Below are 19,145 nucleotides of genomic sequence, written 5' to 3' on the forward strand. Positions count from 1 at the left end.
CTTTGCAAAGATTAGAAACAGATACGAGGCCAGAGGACAACCCTGCTGGACCGATCTCTCCAGCCGAAACTCCTCCCCCCTCCTATCACCTCTAAGAACCCTGGTGATATCCGATCTGTATAGTGCAAAGATACCGCAGATCCATGCCTGGGGTACGCCCAACCTCACCATGGTGCCCTCTAGGAAGTCCCAGTCAACCCTGTCATAGGCTTTCTCGAAGTCCAAGAGAAGTACAGCCAATCCCTCACCACTCTGCTCAGTCGCCTCAAAGACGGTGAAGACATTGTCTGAGATGCTCCTATTCTAGACAAAACCTGTCTGTGTGTCATAAATAATGTCTGGAAGCACGGGGCGGAGTCCCCTACCAATCATCTTAGCCAGTGCCTTATGGGCCACTAATAATAGAGTGATCGGTCTCCACTGGGATAGCTCCAACCGGTCTCCCCCTATGGGGAGGAGACTGATAAGACCTGCCAATAGACTACCTGGCATCCGTCTTGAGCTGAAAATCTCCCAAAAGGCCAGCAAAAGGGGATCCTTCACCACCTCCCAGTAGGTAGTGAAGAAGGCCCTAGAAAGACCATCCTCTCCCGAGCATTTCTACCCGTCTTGTGCATGGAAAGCCTCCTCTAATTCCTTCTCTATGAAGGGGTCTAGAAAGGAGTGTCCCATCTCCTCTATGAGGGACAGCCTGTGGTCCTAGACTTGCTGTCTACGGCACTGTCCTCTGGTTGAGACTGCCTCCTAGTGGAAAAGGTGTCTATAGTAATCAGTGGCAGTCTCCATCACCTCATCTGGGCTAGAGTGAATCCTCCCATACTGATCTCAGAGCCTACGAATCTGCTCTCCTGACGTGCGGGGCTGATGCACCTGGAAAAACTCCATGCACATCGTGTCCCCCTTCAGCGCCCAAAAGGCTGCTCAGGAGTGGAAGGAAAACTCCAAGCGCCTATCCTCGAGGCCAGCGAGGGCTGCCCATGCGCACACCTCCTGTGCGCAAAGAGTGGGATCCCTTGATACCTCCTGGAGTAGTCTCTGCGTGGCTGCTAGGTCTCACCGGAGTGCTCTCTCCTCCTCCCAGCTCTACTGCCTGGCCTATAGGGCTGCCTCCTGGCAGATCCTGCTCGACTCGGCTAGGACCTCTGCAACCTCCTCTGCAATCCAGTCCCTCCTGTCCCACTTCCTAGTCCAGATCTGCTCAATCTACCTCCTCCCTCCTGTAGACCGAGTCAAGGATCCGACAGGATCCTTTGTCTAGGGCTGAAGCTGGGGCATCAAATGTCAGGAGAACCAGGCAATGATCAAACAAAGCAGTGTTAGCCAACGGCCCTACCTAGCCTCCGTGAGAGCATCCCCACTCTCCCACATAGAACCTGTCCAACCACTCCAGCAAAACTCCGCCCAATCTCGCTGAGGAGGAAGACCTCCCATGCCTCTTGCTTCTCCCCTGCCATACCCTAGCAATTTCTACCTCTGCCTTGCTAGTCCTCTAAGGCCTCCAGGTTGTTGAAGTCTCCTCCAACAATCCAAGAGTCCACCTCTAGGAGTCCTACTGCGATCTCCACCCAAAACCTACTGCGTGCCCTAACATCAGTAGGGGCATACACATTGAGGACTCCAAGGCACGAGTCCCCAATATGCAATCTGATCCATAGAACCCTCCCTGCCACAATCGTCCCATGGTCACGTATACAGGCGATGAGGCTCGAGCCAATAGAGGTGCATATGCCTCCACTCCTGCCGTGGGCACCGATGGCGTATTCCCAGTAAGTGTGTGAGCTGCCTAGAAGTACCTTCCCTACCCAATGGGCCTGGGCAGGGGTGAGCTTGTGCTCCTGTAGAAGTAAGATGTCGATCCATCCAGCAAGGGTAAGCTGCAACTCTTGCCGAACAATCAACTTCCTAGAACCATGTGTCCCATTGTAGTGGAGGCTATTTACATTCCAGGATGCAAGATGAAAACTCATAGGGAAACTTGTGACTAACCGACTAGGTATCTGTTTGGTGTGGAAGCTGTTGATGAAGAAGATCTATGGGGCATGCAAATACGCTTTGCTACAAGCCTACACGGTGAACTCCATTTCCCCATGGTGACCCTCGGGCGGACCATGGGGGTGATAGATACTCCAAGTGGTACCACCAAGGCATCTATCAACCAGGCTGAGAGGCGTGACTCTGTACACTCGTAGAAATGGGGCCACCTGTGTCAAGGGCCACTCGATCACGTCCATCGGTGCTCTCCACTGTGGAGAGGCTCGAAAGATAATAATCAGATATGGGACCTCGGCACCAACCTACCAATTAATGTCTATCATGCAACCAGGCCACTGTTGGGAAAAGAGTGCTAGTTCTCCTTCTCCCATCCACTCGGAGATGTGGTCTACCACCTAACTCTTCACCTCCTCTATCTGTGTCATCGTCCAGTCTCCTAAGTGAGAGGTCTCAAGGAAGAAAGCATAGTTTGGTCCATCCGGTGGTGTAGTAAATGGACCTTGCCGCTCCTTGACTTGCGTACCACAAGGATCCTAACCTCCAAAAGGTAGTGAAAACTCTCCGCGCTCCGCAAAACTCAGGTAGAACCACACAGGCCACTACGAAAGAACTCCTGTGGTAGCAGCTACACCTGTCTTGGGAAACTGTGACGAGCGGAAGAAGGGACAGATGAGCTGGTGGTTGTGTGGGGAGGGAAGGGGCTAGGCTGCTAGTGAATGGAGGATGTAGACATATGGGGCTCATCACCTCCTGTAGGAAAGGGGGAGGGAGGCGCTGTGGGATTTGGAGTGAGGTAGCCTCTGACGCCTCCATGGGTGGTGGATATGGAGGCCTGTGGTCTTGCCGGGTGGGATGAGCAGAGGGGGATGGAGGGTGCTCTGTTGGGGGGCCGACGCTCGCCCTCCTACTCCCTGCTGCCGTGGCTGTGTCTGAGGGGTTAACTGCGGCCCCCTCTGTTGTCTCTGGACCCGTATAGAACCGTCAATGTCCACCTGTGGGCCTGTCGGTGGAGCCGCCTTGGCTTCAAAGCGCATGCAATCTGCTACCTGATACCCAAAATCATGGCAACGTAGGTACTTCCCTAGCTGCCCACTCACAATAACCTACTGCCTAAAAGAGTGTCTGCCTGCCTCAAATCTCTAGAAACTTTCGTATAATCTTTGTATCTTTCACTACCACCTGTATCTTTGGGACTCCTGCGACTGTCACTGCATCCGTGAAGGAGGTAGAAAAAACTGTGCCGAAGAGTCGTCCAAAGTCCTCCACTAATTGGCGATACTCTACTGCCAATCTGGGGAAAAGTAAGGTGACCGGATGTCTAAGAAACCTATGATGGAGCGCGAATGCCTCCACTATGAAGCCACTGTATCTGAAAACCATGTAAATGACCCCCTTCGTGGAGACATAGAGTGAGCTATCCACTAGCTCACGAGTTGCGTCCGCAGAGGTGAGTCAAACCATGAAGATCCCTTGACCCATGAGAACTGCCTCCATGATCTGCACTGTGCCAACGTGCAGTGTGGAGTGAAGCCAATCCCGAAGTTGGGCCCTAGATGGGGAGTGTCCTACGACCTGACCAAAGATCGTTGTTTCTTTCAGCTCTACAGCTTTGTGGCACGAATGGCTAAGAGCTGTTACTCAGAGAGGACGATGTGCAAGGTGTTTGACTAGGGGGTCACTCGCAGAATGCAGCGGCGTCTTACCAGAGGTTTTCATTGAGCGTCCCTGCTAAGAACCTACCAATCACACTGATGTGCTACCGGAGAGCGGGAAAGCTACTGTAGAGGGAGGGAGCAACTAGTTGGGTGTAGGGGACGACGATGGCAAGGAGGGGGAAATGCTGTTTTCTGACGGTGGGGGAGGTGCTGGACACCACAGATGGCTGGCTCACAACGGGCACAACGCGGATGGTGGGTCTACCGCCGGACGGGGCCGAGGCCGTAGGGTGGAGAAGGCAAGGCGGGGAAGGGCTGGCACAGGGGGGGCAGCATGCGGGGGTGGATAAGGTGGGGCAGCACAAAGGGGGGGGAGGGGGGGGGGAGGAAGAGCAACGCTTAATGGGGGAGGCAGGCACACCACTGGGCAGGAGCCGTTTTTCCAATAGAAAGCACGCTTAGAGATGGCTCGAAGCAAGATTGCTTAAATAACAATTTGGACCTTAAAATTTAAGTGTTACCTGATATAGTTTATTTTTTATAGTGTGATTAATAATTAAATTAGCTTTCAAAATTAATCTTCTGAAAATTGCTGAGAAATGCAATTAGAAGGCCGCCACTTGGCAAAACTTGCCCATACAAGTGAGAGAAAGGATATTAGAGGTTGTTGGAGTCTCATTCTAGCATGGTGGAGGTTACGAGATGAAGAGAGATAGCTTCTCCTGCAATTTTCCAGCCATTGGTGATCAACCCTGCCATTAGAGGCTTACTGGTTGTTATGGATAGCAAGATGTATTGAAGATTGAAGAAGATTGGGTTGGATCTCAGTGTATTCAGCCTTTAGCAATACAAGTTAAAGAAATACCGAAAGAGGCGCCAATTTTAGGGCTAGCACTTAATGGGGGAGGCAGGCGCGCCACTGGGGAGGGAGCTAGGCGGGAGGGACAACACACCACGGAGCAGCAGGCGGGGGAGAGCTGGCGCGATGGGGAGGGAGGGGCAGCAGCGTGACATGACAGGCAGGAGCCGTTTTTCTAATAGAATGTGCGCTTAGAGATGGCTCGAAGCAAGATTGCTTGGATAACAATTTGGACCAAAAAATTTAAGTGTTACCTGATATAGTTTATTTTTTATAATGTGATCAATAATTAAATTAGCTTTCAAAACTAATCTTCTGAAAATTGCTGAGAAATGCAATTAGAAGGCCGCCACTTGGCAAAACTTGCCCATACAAGTGAGGGAAAGAATATTAGAGGTTGTTGGAGTCTCATTCTAGCATGGTGGAGGTTATGAGAGAAAGAGAGATAGCTACTCCTGCAATTTTCCAGCCATTGGTGATCAGCCCTGTCATTAGAGGCTTACTGGTTGTTATGGACAGCAAGATGTATTGAAGATTGAAGGAGATCGGGTTGGATCTTAGTGTATTCAGCCTTCAGCAATACAAGTTAAAGAAATACCGAAAGAGGCGCCAATTTTAGGGCTAACCAAGGGGGCCGGGGGGGAGGGGGGATATAGGGGGGTGGTGGTGGATGGGGGAAGCAGGTGCACCACTGGGGTGGGAGCTAGGCGGGAGGGACAGCACGCCATGGGCAGCAGGCGGGGGAGAGCTAGCGCGATGGCGAGGGAGGGGCAGCAGCGCGACATAACGGCGGGCAGGAGCCGTTTTTCCAATAGAAAGCGCGCTTAGAGATGGCTCGAAGCAAGATTACTTTGATAACAAATTGGACCAAAAAATTTAAGTATTACCTGATATAGTTTATTTTTTATAGCGTGATTAATAATTAAATTAGCTTTCAAAATTAATCTTCTGAAAATTGCTGAGAAATGCAATTAGAAGGCCGCCACTTGGCAAAACTTGCCCATACAAGTGAGGGAAAGAATATGAGAGGTTGTTGGAGTCTCATTCTAGTATGGTGGAGGTTACGAGAGGAATAGAGATAGCTGCTCCTGCAATTTTCCAGCCATTGGTGATCAGCCATGTCATTAGAGGCTTACTGGTTGTTATGGACAGCAAGATGTATTGAAGATTGAAGGAGATTGGGGTGGATCTCAGTGTATTCAGCCTTTAGTAATACAAGTTAAAGAAATACCGAAAGAGGCGCCAATTTTAGGGCTAACCAAGTGTCCATTGTCTAAGATTAAGTGGTAACATTTGCATTTTCAGATTATCTGAATTTTATGCTTGCTGTAATTAGTGCTTAATCATCAGGTTCATTACCACCCTATCCGAGAAGGAAGGCTGGTTTCAACTGCCAACATGACAATTGCCATGCATGGAACATGCTACACATCATGAACTCCTGAACTCAATACTTCTTTGTTGTCCATCTCAAATTGCTAAACACGACAACTACTACTCATGTAATAAACTTGCTGCCTTGCACATGATTTCTCTTGCTTGACAACCTGCTATTTCCAATGACCCCGGTGCACTACAACTCCATTTAAGTAAAGGTTATTGATGTTCCAAGCTGCTAAGTGAATTCTCACAATGAATTCTAGCCACTATGGTACATGCTCTTCCATCTCCTAATGATCTCCACTACATTTTCTTGAGTCCAATTGCTACTGTAACTAATCCAACAAAAAACGGAATAGACTGGCCCATCAAGAGGAGGCCAAGGGCATGCCTTATCATCCATTCATAGGTGTTATAGCCCTTTATCAACTAGGATATGGCAATCATCTTGAGCCTCTTCAACGTAACTAACTTGTTGGCTCTCTCCTTTGCCCCAATTCGAAAGACACAAAGGCCTAAGCTCATTGTATCATCATCGTATTTCATTCATTCATTGGGTCTCTGAAATTTTGAGTTCATTTCCTGCTAGTATTTGTCATACACTTTCCTGTCTCCACTGCTAATGCTGCCATTTCATTCAAGTGCCAACAAGAACAAGAGAAGAGGGGGGGAAACGTGAAGAGAAGGGCAACACAATGGGGAGGAGCAAGCAAGGGGGTCCCCTTATTATGGGGCGGTGGAGGAAGCATCCCTGCCAAGGAGTCATAGAAGTCAATATCATGAGGGTTTGCTAACTTCCCTGGGGGGTGCCTGGGGGTGGGGGGGCGGTGGTCCAGTGAAGGGTAGGGAGAAAAGGCATGCAAGCTGGCAAGCTGTTGGTGACAAGAAGCAATCAGCTTGTCCTTAATGAGATAAACTGCTACCCATTTTTGGGAGAGCAAGGACAAGGGTGTTATTCATTACCACTATTGCACTATGTTGATAAGTATATCTACCTTGTCCTTATAGAAAATGATTCAAAGGCGTAACATACATGGATTGCATTGCATTGCTCCAACACAACCCTTTTAACACAATCGTGTGTGCACATTAATCCATTCACCATGCAATGAGCACATATGATGTTATGGAAATATCATCTCTATGGTTTAAAGATTGAGTAGCATAGATTACTTATTTTTCACAAAACTGTCTATCTACAAACTACACAAACTTTCGTTTTATGTAATGCCCATTGTTTCTAGTGTGTTTATACAAAGAGAAGATCCTCCAATTTGACAAATCCTCTTATGTTACAATCAAATACAATTGTTCTTCAAATACATTGTTAAAGAGTATTTTGGCATTCCCTTGGAAAACCATCATTTTTATTACCTTAGTCATTCAACGACAACATCTCCTGAAGTGAGAGTGCATGAACAAGCATCAAGCAAGCTTACACAAACACACTATTTCATAATACATAAAATAACTTATATTGAGCATCATTGATAAACCACTATAATTTAAACTCAATTAAGTTGGAATGATGTAATGCCCTTGTAGAGGAAGTATTACCTAGAATAAAGCAATGATAGTTGTTGCCACAACATGTCCAAGATATCAGAGGACTCCGTTGTAGGGCTTACAATACTGGTCGATTTAGTGTTTGTAGCATCTGAACATGTCATTATTCTCAAAACTAAAACATGACTCAACAAACTAAACTAGCAAGTATATTTCATAGCAAGAAGTACTACGTACTTAGTGCGGATATCCCATCAATGTAATTATTTTCTTGCATTAGAACCTACATACACAATCATTCTTGTCTGTTATACCTTTTCAATAGAGGTTTATGTAAAATAAAAGCAAATGGACTAACAAATAGCAAAGCAGGAAAACAACCACAAACTATGCAAAATCCAAAATACATTCCAGAAATGTTTCATTTCTTGAAGATCACCAACATGTAATTGAAAGGAAAACTGAAGAAAGATCTAAATCACCTACAGCCCATCAAATACTCTCTTTCCTAATAGAGACCCAAAGAGCTCTCCCTTGGACGAGGCCAGCGGTCAAAAAGTAGAACTCTATCCTGGTAGTACGTCTCTGCAGTGCAATACACGGCCTGCAGAGAGAATATGCTTCTAAGCATAAGAAAATCAATTAAGCCTCTTATCAAGGCTCAGTTCAGTGGAGGTCCTGTGTAAGAAGGCTTCATTCCTCAAAAAAAGAAAAAAGATGTCCTCCAAGGCCTCTTAGGAATCTCATGCTCTAATACTCAAACTCTCAAACTAGAACCTATGGTGCCACCTCCTGGCCTGCCTGCCTCTTGAAGCACTGCAACCTGACCCCCCTTAGGAAAACTGCTCCACGTTGACAGGTCTATTATGTCTTGCTGCTGCCTCACATCTCCTCGGCCTTGGTGTCCCTCTCCACATCAAAAGCTGCTGCTTTTTGGCTCTCCTCCTGCCTGCACACTGCACAGCCTCTTGGCACTTTTTCCCTCATTATCCAGCATCAAGCATTGGTAATTTGCTGCACTCAAGATCCATTCTGAAGGACAACAAAATCTGATGCAGCAGAGCAGCAGGCCAAAAGACAAAACAAGCAATGTCTGGGCTGAGGATGAGGAAGCAGAGCAATGTGCAGCCTGGCAACAAGCTCTCAAGAGAAAGGAACCAGGTAAAGTGTAAAGCACAGACAACAGAAGGGTGAAGATGAGCAGGTGGCAGCGGCAGCAGCAGCAGCAGCAGCAGCAGACGGTGAAGAATCTGGGTGGCAGCCTACTACAAAACCATAGCCTGACGAAGGGTGAAAAGTAGCCTGGCGGCAATTCCAAGGGCTGGCAACAGCCAACACAAACAGGGTGGCAACAGGCTGCTACTGCACCAGCTCCAAGGGGCAGGGGAGGGTGACAGCTCCAGAGGGCTGGGCAGCAGCCTGCAGCAGTGGGCGGCACCTGAAGAGGGAGATAACAAAGGAGGGTGGGCGACCCTGAAGGTGAAGATGAAGGACTGGGGATAAAAGTAGCAATGCAACTGAGTCCCCTGCTTCTAGAACATTATGAGCCAGTTGACCTACAAAACAGCCTCAAATGTCACCTAAAATAAATAATTACTTTTTCGGGCCCATTTTAAAGCAGAAAAAACGAATAAAAATACAAAAAATTAAGTGGCAATTTTAGATAACTTTGATAGCGAAGCCAATTGTCACATGACTTACACAGGAATTGGCTCCAAAAGACTTGCATGACAGAAAGGGATCCACATACATTGCTCACAAGTCTATAGTGTGCAGGTGAAACCCCTCACAAGAAAGGAGGAATGCCACACATCTATGTCAATAAAAGAGACCTGAACCTGCAACCTCTTAATTCTAGCCCCATCTAGACTATCACTTTGGTCGCTTTGCCCCATCTGTCTACAATTTTGGCACATTATTGTCTATGCAACTTCCATCATCGAGTAATTCACTTATCACCTTTAACTCACCCCTTGCAAAAGCCAAAATTGACAAGAAGCACTGCACTAGTATACGTGTCAGATCCACAGAAGTCAAAACAGGCCCTAAATAAACATGTCAATGTGTATCCTACCAAGTATCAAGTTTCAACCTCTGCAAAGTTAGCATTCAACGAACAAAATTTGCAAGTGATACGAAAAGCCTAATCACTTGACAATGCTATGTTTGTTAATGTATTCCCTTTTTGTCAAGGGTACTGAACTACCATATGCAATTGTACTTCAAACTGTTCTGCATGTTTCTAACCGGTTGGGGAGTGAATGCCTTTTCACAAGATCAAAAACGTGGTAGACTGGAGTGCCTAATCTGCTCTTGCAAGTCTTGCTAGTGTAGGAAGAAGAAAGATTTAGTCTGTTGATTGACAAAAGCTTCTGACAGTTTTCAAAGTATGGCTGCAGTACATCCTACAACTATCAATTTAAGACGATGTCATCTGCCTAGAGAAAGATATTGGACAGAAAAGAATAAAGCCCTCTTTCATCTATGTGTAGACCAGAAAGGATTGGGAATAATTAACACCTCAATGGTACTGTAGATCTGTGTCATGCCCAATGGCTCATTTCCAAGGACAGACTCCAGATGTGTGAACGTTTAAGGGCACCTAGTAAAGCCAGTGGGTTCCTAATATTGCTGAAAGTTTAATCTTATCGATGGTTTTCTTGTGATCAGTTAGAAGGATTGATCATCCATAGTATAATCTCTCTCAATGTGCTGCCATTATAGCACATCAGTTAGAAGGATTTGATCATCCATAACATCATATCTCTCAATGCGCTGCCATTGTAGCACAAAAATCCAGGTCCCCAAGAGTGATGTATATTTGGTATAGTGTCATAGTAAAGCAAGACAAATAAACATAATTTGCTTAACCACAAGGACTCACCATACAACTCATTTGATCCAAACCATGCTTGACTGAAAGCCTGATCAATTTGGACTGTGATCCTCATTAATACAGACACCAAGCACTTTTTGTAAATATCATAGCAAGCATCTACATAGTATTGATATCTTAAAAACAGATTGGTTTCTGACATGGGACAACCCAAAACATCTTACATCGAAATTGAGAAGAGTTGTCTTTTTTAAAACAAACTGATACCTGTGTGATCTTTGTTAGAGAATCAATCGTTGAAATGCAGGAAGCAGCTAGGTGCTCAAATGCATTATTGACTTCCTCATTAGCTCTACAGAATATCGCTTGTGTGTTTTCCTGCATGTACATCCCTTGATATGTCATACACACAATGCTTCAGAGCTCCTGAAAAAATCTCAACATTCTGCTCAGCTATTTATTGGATCACAATGTCATGTTACCATTACATTACCTGTTCTTCTTCAAGAGTTGGAAGTAACTCAGAACTGAATAAAAATGTTTCAATCATTTCCTTTAGCTTTATGTGAAAAGTTATCTAGAAATAGGAAGTATGAAAAGTTAAGAACATGTGCCCTGCAAGACACTATGATAAGACAGCATATTGCAGTTATGTGGGACCACCTGTCTTGGCAGTTACACCTTTATATCTCCAATCCATCCCCTTGAGCACCATATTTCTGCCTTTTTTCTCGTTTACTCTTCCTTGAGTTATCCATTTAGTTGTGTGAAACCTTGCAACGAGGCTTTCATCAAAAATATTGGAGTATGCCCATACACAGTTCACACTCACAGGTAGGAGAGACCAAATCCAAGTTCTACTTTCTCTTGGATTTTCTCCACTTTATGGTTTTATTATTTTCTCAACAATGCCTAGGGATTTGAATCCAAGTTTAGCCAATGTAAGATCAACTCTTGTACACTGTGGATGAGCAATAATTATCAATGACTTTTCAATGTTGTCATCAGTGTTTGTCTTTAATCTCTCCTTTATAAACCCTCTCTCAGTATTGAAAATCTACAAAAGCATCATGAAGATGACTTCACATGCAAGCCTCAAAAAATCATACGACATCACTGATTTAACAAACCCCCACATACTCTGATTCACTACAATGATGCTTCTGTCAGTTTGTCTTGTCATTGTTTTCATATAGACATGCTCTATGTAAAGAAAATGCTGGGGCAAACAAAGAGAAAATGCAAAATATGCAATAACATTCAAACACAATCTATAGAAAGCTTGCATGAGAATGAATGAATATCATAGTACGGGGGAGTTTTGGAAATGGGGGAAACGGAAACAGAAAAAACCGGAGTTTTGGCCAAATTTTGGCAATGAAGAAACAGCGTTTCAAATTGCACACTAAAATAAATATAGTATTATGTGGGTATGTAAATATATCAATGCCTACAACATGTATCCAAATTTCATACAAAACTTTTGAGTCCATGTCATATGATTGCAATCATGATTCATTACACATGTCGCGACTCACAAGTGAAGATTGAAGAGTCAAGGCTCAATGATTGAAACTTAAGACAGCTTAACACAATTAAGACTCACTTTTCAAAACTTAAGGCAACAAAATGAATTATAATTTATGACTTATGAATCATCTATGATCTAAAGAGCAGTGAAGACTGACATCAAGAACAGTGGAGACTCACATCAAGAACAATGGAACAAGAATCAAGATGCATAATAAGTGAAATCAAGATACAATGATACAAGTAACTACGTCATGTGAATAATCTGTCAAAACTCCAAAGTCCAGTGAGCACTAAGCACTGTGTACTAGTCTCTAGACTCTAGTAACTACTGAGTAATAAGTATCAACATCAATGAACAACTAGCAATTGTAGTCTAGACAACAAGGCCCGATGTCTTTGTGGGGAATGCATGCCAAGTGGTCTTTCACGTGCGTTACACTCTCTGATTTCTCCAATCCACAATAGTTGCACCGCCACTTCATTGATCCGGCGGAGCCCTCGTATCTCTTGATTGGAGTGATGTGCCTCCAATATGGATCCGGCACCATGATTAGCCTTTAGGTAATGGGAAGAAGAAGAAGAGGAGGAGAAGGTGGTGGTGGTGGTGGTGGCAGCGGCGGCAGTGGAAGCTGGAGTGCCCCAAAACGGACCCCAAGATGCCGAAACCCCGGTCTACCGTTTCCGTCTCGGTCCGGAACGGCCGGTCCGTTTCAACAGCCCCAAAACGCCGTTTCGGGGTACTATGATGAATATGATACAACTAGGGCCTAAAACCTCCATGTCTATAAGGCTGGGGATGAGGGGAGCTGAGAGTAGTGTCCAAGATGCCCAGAAAATTTCCAAGTATTGTTGTACTCAGGACAGATCCCAAAATGCTGAGTAGCGATCCACCAAGTGTAGAGAAAGGCGTGGTAGCAGAGGAGGTAGTGAAACACAAAGGGTGTAGAAGGATGATGACAACGGCGAGCTGTCCACGACCAGTGGCTCAAAACACAGGTTTGCTGATGAAGAAACGCAGGAACAGCAGGTCACTTGATTAGACAGCAGCAGCAAAACCTTTAGATGTTAAAAATGCAGGTACAACAGGGCTGGCAACTGTTAAAAACAGCAAGACTAAGGCTGACTGGTGCTGGTGACAGCAGGTACAACCTCCAGATGGTTGGCAACAGCAGCTAGCAGTTGGGAGCCCAGGCAAAGGCTACCGGGCTGGACCAAGACTAGGGCTCCAAACATGCTGGCGATGATCTCCAGGGGTGTGGGCAGCACATAGAATAGGTTGTCTGGTAGAGAATGGTCAAGGTTGGGCTGGATGCCCACAACATACTCTATTTATAGAGGATTTTTGGGCATTTTCCCTACTATTTAAAAATAAACCCTTCTATTTTTTAATCACCATTTTAACTGCTGTTGGGGGCTGTTTTAATGTCCTGCAATTTTAAATCAACACGTGCCTTAATTCCAATGGCTTAACACCCCTACTAAGGCCCAAAAAGGTCCCAAGATGAAGAGAAAGTCACTTCTTCCCCCTCTTTTTACCCAAAAGGTTCCACCCCAAAGAAACTCAAGGCATTAGACCAAGGTTGCCATTATAGGCTACCCAAGGGCCTTCCATGATCATAGAGGCAATGGATATGTTCTATTCAGTAGCCCTATTGGGTCTTACACTTTTGCTTATTTTTCTTTTAGACACAATATATCAACAACAAGACTTAAAGATTATCCCCCATTAAAAAACCATTGAAAGGCAAAGTTGTCAATGAAGAAGTGCAGCAGAAGAAATGATTAGGTAGATAAGGGTAAGCTGCTATGGAACTCAACTTGAAGCCCCCTGCCTGAAGCTGAAGAGCTGATGTAGCCTGCCATTAAGCGCTAATGGAAGCATTGACCGCCACATTTGCATGACAGCTTTCTGACAACTTACCATCTAACGATGCATGCCACCTCCCTACACATCACTACACTGCCATCTGTCAGCACAAGCGACCCCAATCAACCCCCTATCTAGCCTTTGCTTAGCACCTCCCCAACATGGTCACCATCAACCTAACTGTCTACCTGCCACCTCCCTACACATCACTACTGCCCGCCCGCCACCACTGCCAACACACCACCTTCTATTTTTCTTCATAAAGACCAATAAATACTTATTTAAACATAAAGATAGGGCTAAATTGAGGCTAAACCTCATGCTTCAGCCTTACCATACAGCACTTGTTTCCCATTTTTTAAGCATGAAAAACCTTTTTTTTTTCATTTTTCTCTCATTTTTCTATTTATTTATCAATAAGTAATGATATTTCCTAATTTTTTTATGTGACTTGATTAGACTTGCTGAGAATTATTTTCATCCCTCATTTCATCCCATGAGAACACCATTAACACATCAAAACCCCCAAATCCATGATTTACCCTAAAACCACAATTTTAAGGGGTTTGCATGTTTATGAAAAAATCAGTAAATGACTGATTTTTGCTTATTTCCTTAATGTTTCTCATAAAACAGATCATTGACAATCAAGAGCAACCATTTTCAACCATTTGCAATCAAGATTTATCATAAAATGATGAAATGATAACCTCATTAAATTGCGCTTTATTTTACACTTATCTCATTTTTGGAAGGCTGTGGTAGAGCAGACGCATATTGCCAGAGCAGAGATTGATAATATAAAGGAAGCTAGATCAAGGTATAGGTTTCATGCAAGAACTTCATTTTGGGCTCAGTCTGGTGATAGGCTTAACAGATACTATTTTCACACCATAGGGCTGAAACACTCTAGCCATGGTCAGAGACTTAGGAAAGCTAATGGTTCCATCACATAGGTCCTTTTTGAGGGGGGACAAGTGGCTACACAATACTACACAAGTTTGTTCAGATCTACGACTAGACCCCCTATTAGAGAGACAAAGAGATAGTATGGTAGAGTACCAAGAAGGTCGTGACATATCGGATGAGCAAACATCTAATGCCCTTTTTACAGAGAAGAAGCTAGAAAATGCACTTTTGGCACTACCTTCTAGCAAGTGTCAATGCAAAGACTAGATAAGTCCTTTATGAGACAAGGGTCAATGCAAAGACTAGATAAGTCCTTCTTTATAAGCTACTAAGACCTCACCAATGCAAGCTTTGTAACCTTCCAAGAGATTATGGCATCAAGGGTTATGCCAAAGAGACCTTCCAAAGGACTTATTCACCCCATTTCCAAGGAAACTAGAGAGCTTGGAGATCACACAAAGAAGACTGATCACCTTGCCCAAAACCGCCTACAAGTTCCTTGTGAAGGTACTCAATCTCCGACTAGCCCCAGTGATGTCAGACATTATCCACCCCATCCAGACCGGCTTTATTCAAGAGCATAGCATCTTGGACAACATCTTCATCTTCTAGGAGCTAAATGCTTTTGCTTGCTCCAAGAAGTAGAATCTTGTTGTGCTCCTCAACTTCAAGAAGGCATATGATTGTGGGTTGGAGGGCATAATGTTGAGGATCGGATTCCCTGAGCACTAGGTTAGGAGAGTAGTGGCTCTTATTCCTTAGCACACAATCAAGGTATGACCAATGGAATTGGAAAAGAGAGATTCAACATCCAAAGATCAGTGAGACACAGTTGCCCACTAGCCCCCTTCTTGTTCTAATTTGTAGCATAGCTATGAGCTCCTTTACTAAGAGACAGATCCTTGGGTATCAAAGGTATTAGACTATCCATCCTTCAGTTTAAGGAGCTTCTTGATATGGAGTTTGTTGATGGCACAGCAGTCTATCTAAACAGGGATGAGAGTAACTTTGAAGCCCTTGTAACGGCCATAGAGATATTTTGCAAAGCAATAGGTACCTTAATTAATTGGCACAAGTCCTATGGATTTTAGGTGTGCAATTCTAGGCAGCCAAAGTGGTGACCACAATGTCAATGCTGACACTAGGGACTAACATTAATTAATTAATTAATGCCAATCTAAGGGTCAATAGAGATTGGGGACCACTCCAGGTTGCATATGGCCTAGCCAATGTAATTATGGATAGGCAAATTTAATTTTGGACAAAGCCACAAGGGCTAAAATTAATTTTCAAGATCATTTAATTTTGAAAATGAATTAAATGGTTGGATAATGCTGAAAAATGGGTTTAGAAAACTGTCACTTGTCAAAAATTCCCATGCAAATTGAGAATATGTTTTTGGGGGCTAGGTCTCAACCATTCAATTAGTTTACAACTTGGGGGAGAGAGAGAGAGAGAGCTGCTGGTTCATTTTCCCATTAGAGAACAGCAATTTGCTGCAGAAGACAGCCATCTGGGGGCCTCAACAGACAAGGGACAGCAAGGAGTCACCTTCTAGGGGATGGCAACAACATTGCTGACCAGGTGACAGCATTTTGAAGGTGCCTGGCAGTAGGTGACTGCATTAAATGCAGGTTGGGGCAGGCAGCAAGCAGAATTTAGGGTTTTCTCGCGAAGAAAATCAGATTTCTCTCTCAACTTGGCTTTCTCTTACCTTCCCCGAGCCATTCTCAAGAGATCTTAGCATTTCCCAGCCATTTTGAGCAAATCTCAGCCAAATTTCGTGGACAGCAGAGAGATCCTTGCTGTAAACCCTAAATTTCTACAAGAATTAGGGTTTGATAGCCACCTCGGGACCTGTGCCAATTGGTGAAGGCATTGTGCACTGTATTCAGCACCTAAAATTTGTGTAATTATCTTTAGCATAAACCATGGCTGAAACTGTCAATGGCATTTACTAACATGCTACTGTCCATGGAACCAAATGTAAACCATTCAAAACTGAGTATCAACTGATCATTAACTGGTCACTTTTTGATCTGAGAACTGATCATTTTCCAACAATTTCTTGCATTCTTAATAATTATTTCATCCTCAAAAAAATAATATGACAATTTATCACACAAGTATTCCTGAGCACTCATTAGCCCCTGCAATGGCATGAATTCATTGATTAAGGTCAAGTCCCTAGTGTCCTCTTCCACCACAGATACTTATGGCTAATAAAATGAACTATCCTAATTTCTGACACTAGATATCACCTAGTACATGTTCTCTCCATTATAAATAAAGTATAGGGTATATGCCTTCCATATACAAAGGTTGATAGTGGTTCTATTTCACTTGTTACAACTTTTGGCTCTAGCACCAACTGATACCTTGGGATCCTGGGTCCCACATTGTGATATAATTGACCTGCATGACATGTGCAAGTCACATTTGCATGTTTGATAAACTTTTAATCAAACACTAAGCAAAGCATCAAAATTCCACATCCTTGTGATAAACCACCCCTTGAAGTCCTTGCAATTGTCATCAATTGCACTACAATGTGCCAAAGCAAAGTATACTGCAAATATCAGCTACTACTGCTGCTCAACTATGCTAATGTCAAACACTTGCTGCAAACTTCCACTCATTATGATTATAACATAAGACTATCAAAGAATCCAAAACTTTTGCCAAAAACCTATAGAATACATCTCTCAATAGCATATCTCAACTGTTCTGGCCAACTGGAACTGTTATCCCCCTCTTAAGCATCACGCAATGCTCTAGACCCCTACTTTGATCAATCTAATTGAGCCTAATCCAAAGTCTGCTCTGATTGAAAAGCTTCAAGGTAAAGCTGCAATAACTTGAAGTGGTCTACTAAGTCACTCTCTTCCATCCACTTAACATCCATTTGGTGGATAATTCTGAAACCTCACTAAGTATCTCTTGGAAACTTTGCCTCTAATCTTTCTCTCTTTACGTGCCAATATCTCCTCCAGTACCAATATCTCATCCAACTCCTCAACCTGTTGTTGAATTTCACCAAATACATCCTCTAGCACATCACCATGAAAAGGCCTCAACAAGCTCACATGAAAGGCATTATGTATCTGCCAATGTGGAGACAATTTCAACCTATAACCAACATCACTAATCCTCTCCAACACTTGTAAGGGCCCAAAATATCTCATTCTGAGCTTCAGACACAATCTCTCTTTACCTTTCATCTTCCTAATCCTTACCTTCTCAGAACATAACACAGCAATGCCTAATCACCCACCATAAACTGCAAAGCACATCCATGTCCCTCAGGTGCTCTCTTTTGCTTCCCTTGAGAGCTCTAAAGTGCCTACTCAACCTTTACATAGATTGCATCCATGTTTTGCACATACTAATCAACCTAAAAAATATTATCATTTGTGTGTAAAATAGGGGACACTTTCTTACCACCCTTCATTACCTTAAATAAAGCCTTGCCAATGAAACTATGCACTATATGGTTGTATGCAAACTCTACCACAGGCAAATACTACTCCCGTTGTGTCTTAGGCTCAAATACATAACATCTCAAGAGATCTAGCATTGTAGCCTTAGCCTCTTTGGACTAACCATTTACCTATGGACGGAAGAACAAAGAGAATGTCAACATGGTATCCATGTTCTCAAATATTCCCTTCCGTAACAACCTGGTCATCCACGGATCTCAATCACCGATAATCAACTCTAGCATGCCATGATACTTAAACACATCCTACAAAAATAAGTGTGTCATATGATCATCCTTTAACTTCTCCCTCATCGGAATGAAATGGATCTGCTTACTGAACCTACAAATAATAGTCCATATCCCATAATTTCCTGTAAATGGCCTAAGAAGCTCAAAGATAAAGTCCATACCAATGCTCTGCCAAGGCCTATCAGGTATAGGCAAGTACTATAATAAACCCGACATCTTTTGCCTATCATACTTCGCTTATTATTGACATACAATGCATGTCCTCACAAACTGCTCTATATCGTGCCTCAAAGCAAGCCAACAACAGAAATGCTCCATTGTCTTAACTATGCATCAATACCTCTACACCCTACATAAGGAGGAGCATGACTCTCAATCATCACCTTAGGCCTCAATTGCTTTGTGACACACATCCACCCATGCATCATCGTCAAACCATCTCTAAGCACAAAGTGACCTCTAGCAATTGCAAAGCTCATCCTATACATTTGCAGAATCGGCAACATACCTATCTTTCATGGCATCAAACTCAATGTGAGATACCACTTGGAAAGGGGAGGTGTATGACTTCCCACCTAGTTTCTGAAACTTTAAAATCCTGTATCTATTATACCTCAAATATATATTGTATTTCTCTATGAAAGCTTATTCAAATAAAACCTAGTACTAAGCCAAACATTTCCAACAAGTATGCAAATATAAATCATTAGATGCCTATCGCTATCACTAAATAATACAAAGATCGATTATCATAGGCAGTCTATTTGCAATAGAAAATCATTTCTATAATAGAATCCGTACTTCCAAGGCCTTGTCCCATAGTGCCTATATGTAAACCATTTCATTTATGGAAGGGCCCATAATATCTCATACAGAGC

At 43.7% G+C, this 19,145-nt stretch overlaps 1 protein-coding gene across 4 annotated transcripts in view; it reads right to left on the reverse strand.

Moving 5' to 3' along the window:
- Positions 1-19,145, reverse strand: part of LOC148028467 (uncharacterized) — a 164,277-nt gene that overhangs the window by 76,297 nt on the left and 68,835 nt on the right. For all 4 annotated transcript variants that reach the window (XM_087690279.1, XM_087690280.1, XM_087690282.1 and 1 more), the window contains exons 7-9: positions 10,496-10,606; positions 7,630-7,675; positions 7,444-7,543 (exon numbers count right to left, since the gene is read on the reverse strand). In XM_087690279.1, coding sequence (XP_087546405.1) covers positions 7,444-7,543; positions 7,630-7,675; positions 10,496-10,606 — 257 coding nt within the window. The remainder of the gene's footprint in view (positions 1-7,443; positions 7,544-7,629; positions 7,676-10,495; positions 10,607-19,145) is intronic.

The sequence above is a fragment of the Lygodium microphyllum genome, chromosome 12, assembly GCF_053477565.2.
Source record: "Lygodium microphyllum isolate KBCC chromosome 12, Lygodium_microphyllum_v1.1.10, whole genome shotgun sequence".
NCBI lineage: Eukaryota > Viridiplantae > Streptophyta > Polypodiopsida > Schizaeales > Lygodiaceae > Lygodium > Lygodium microphyllum.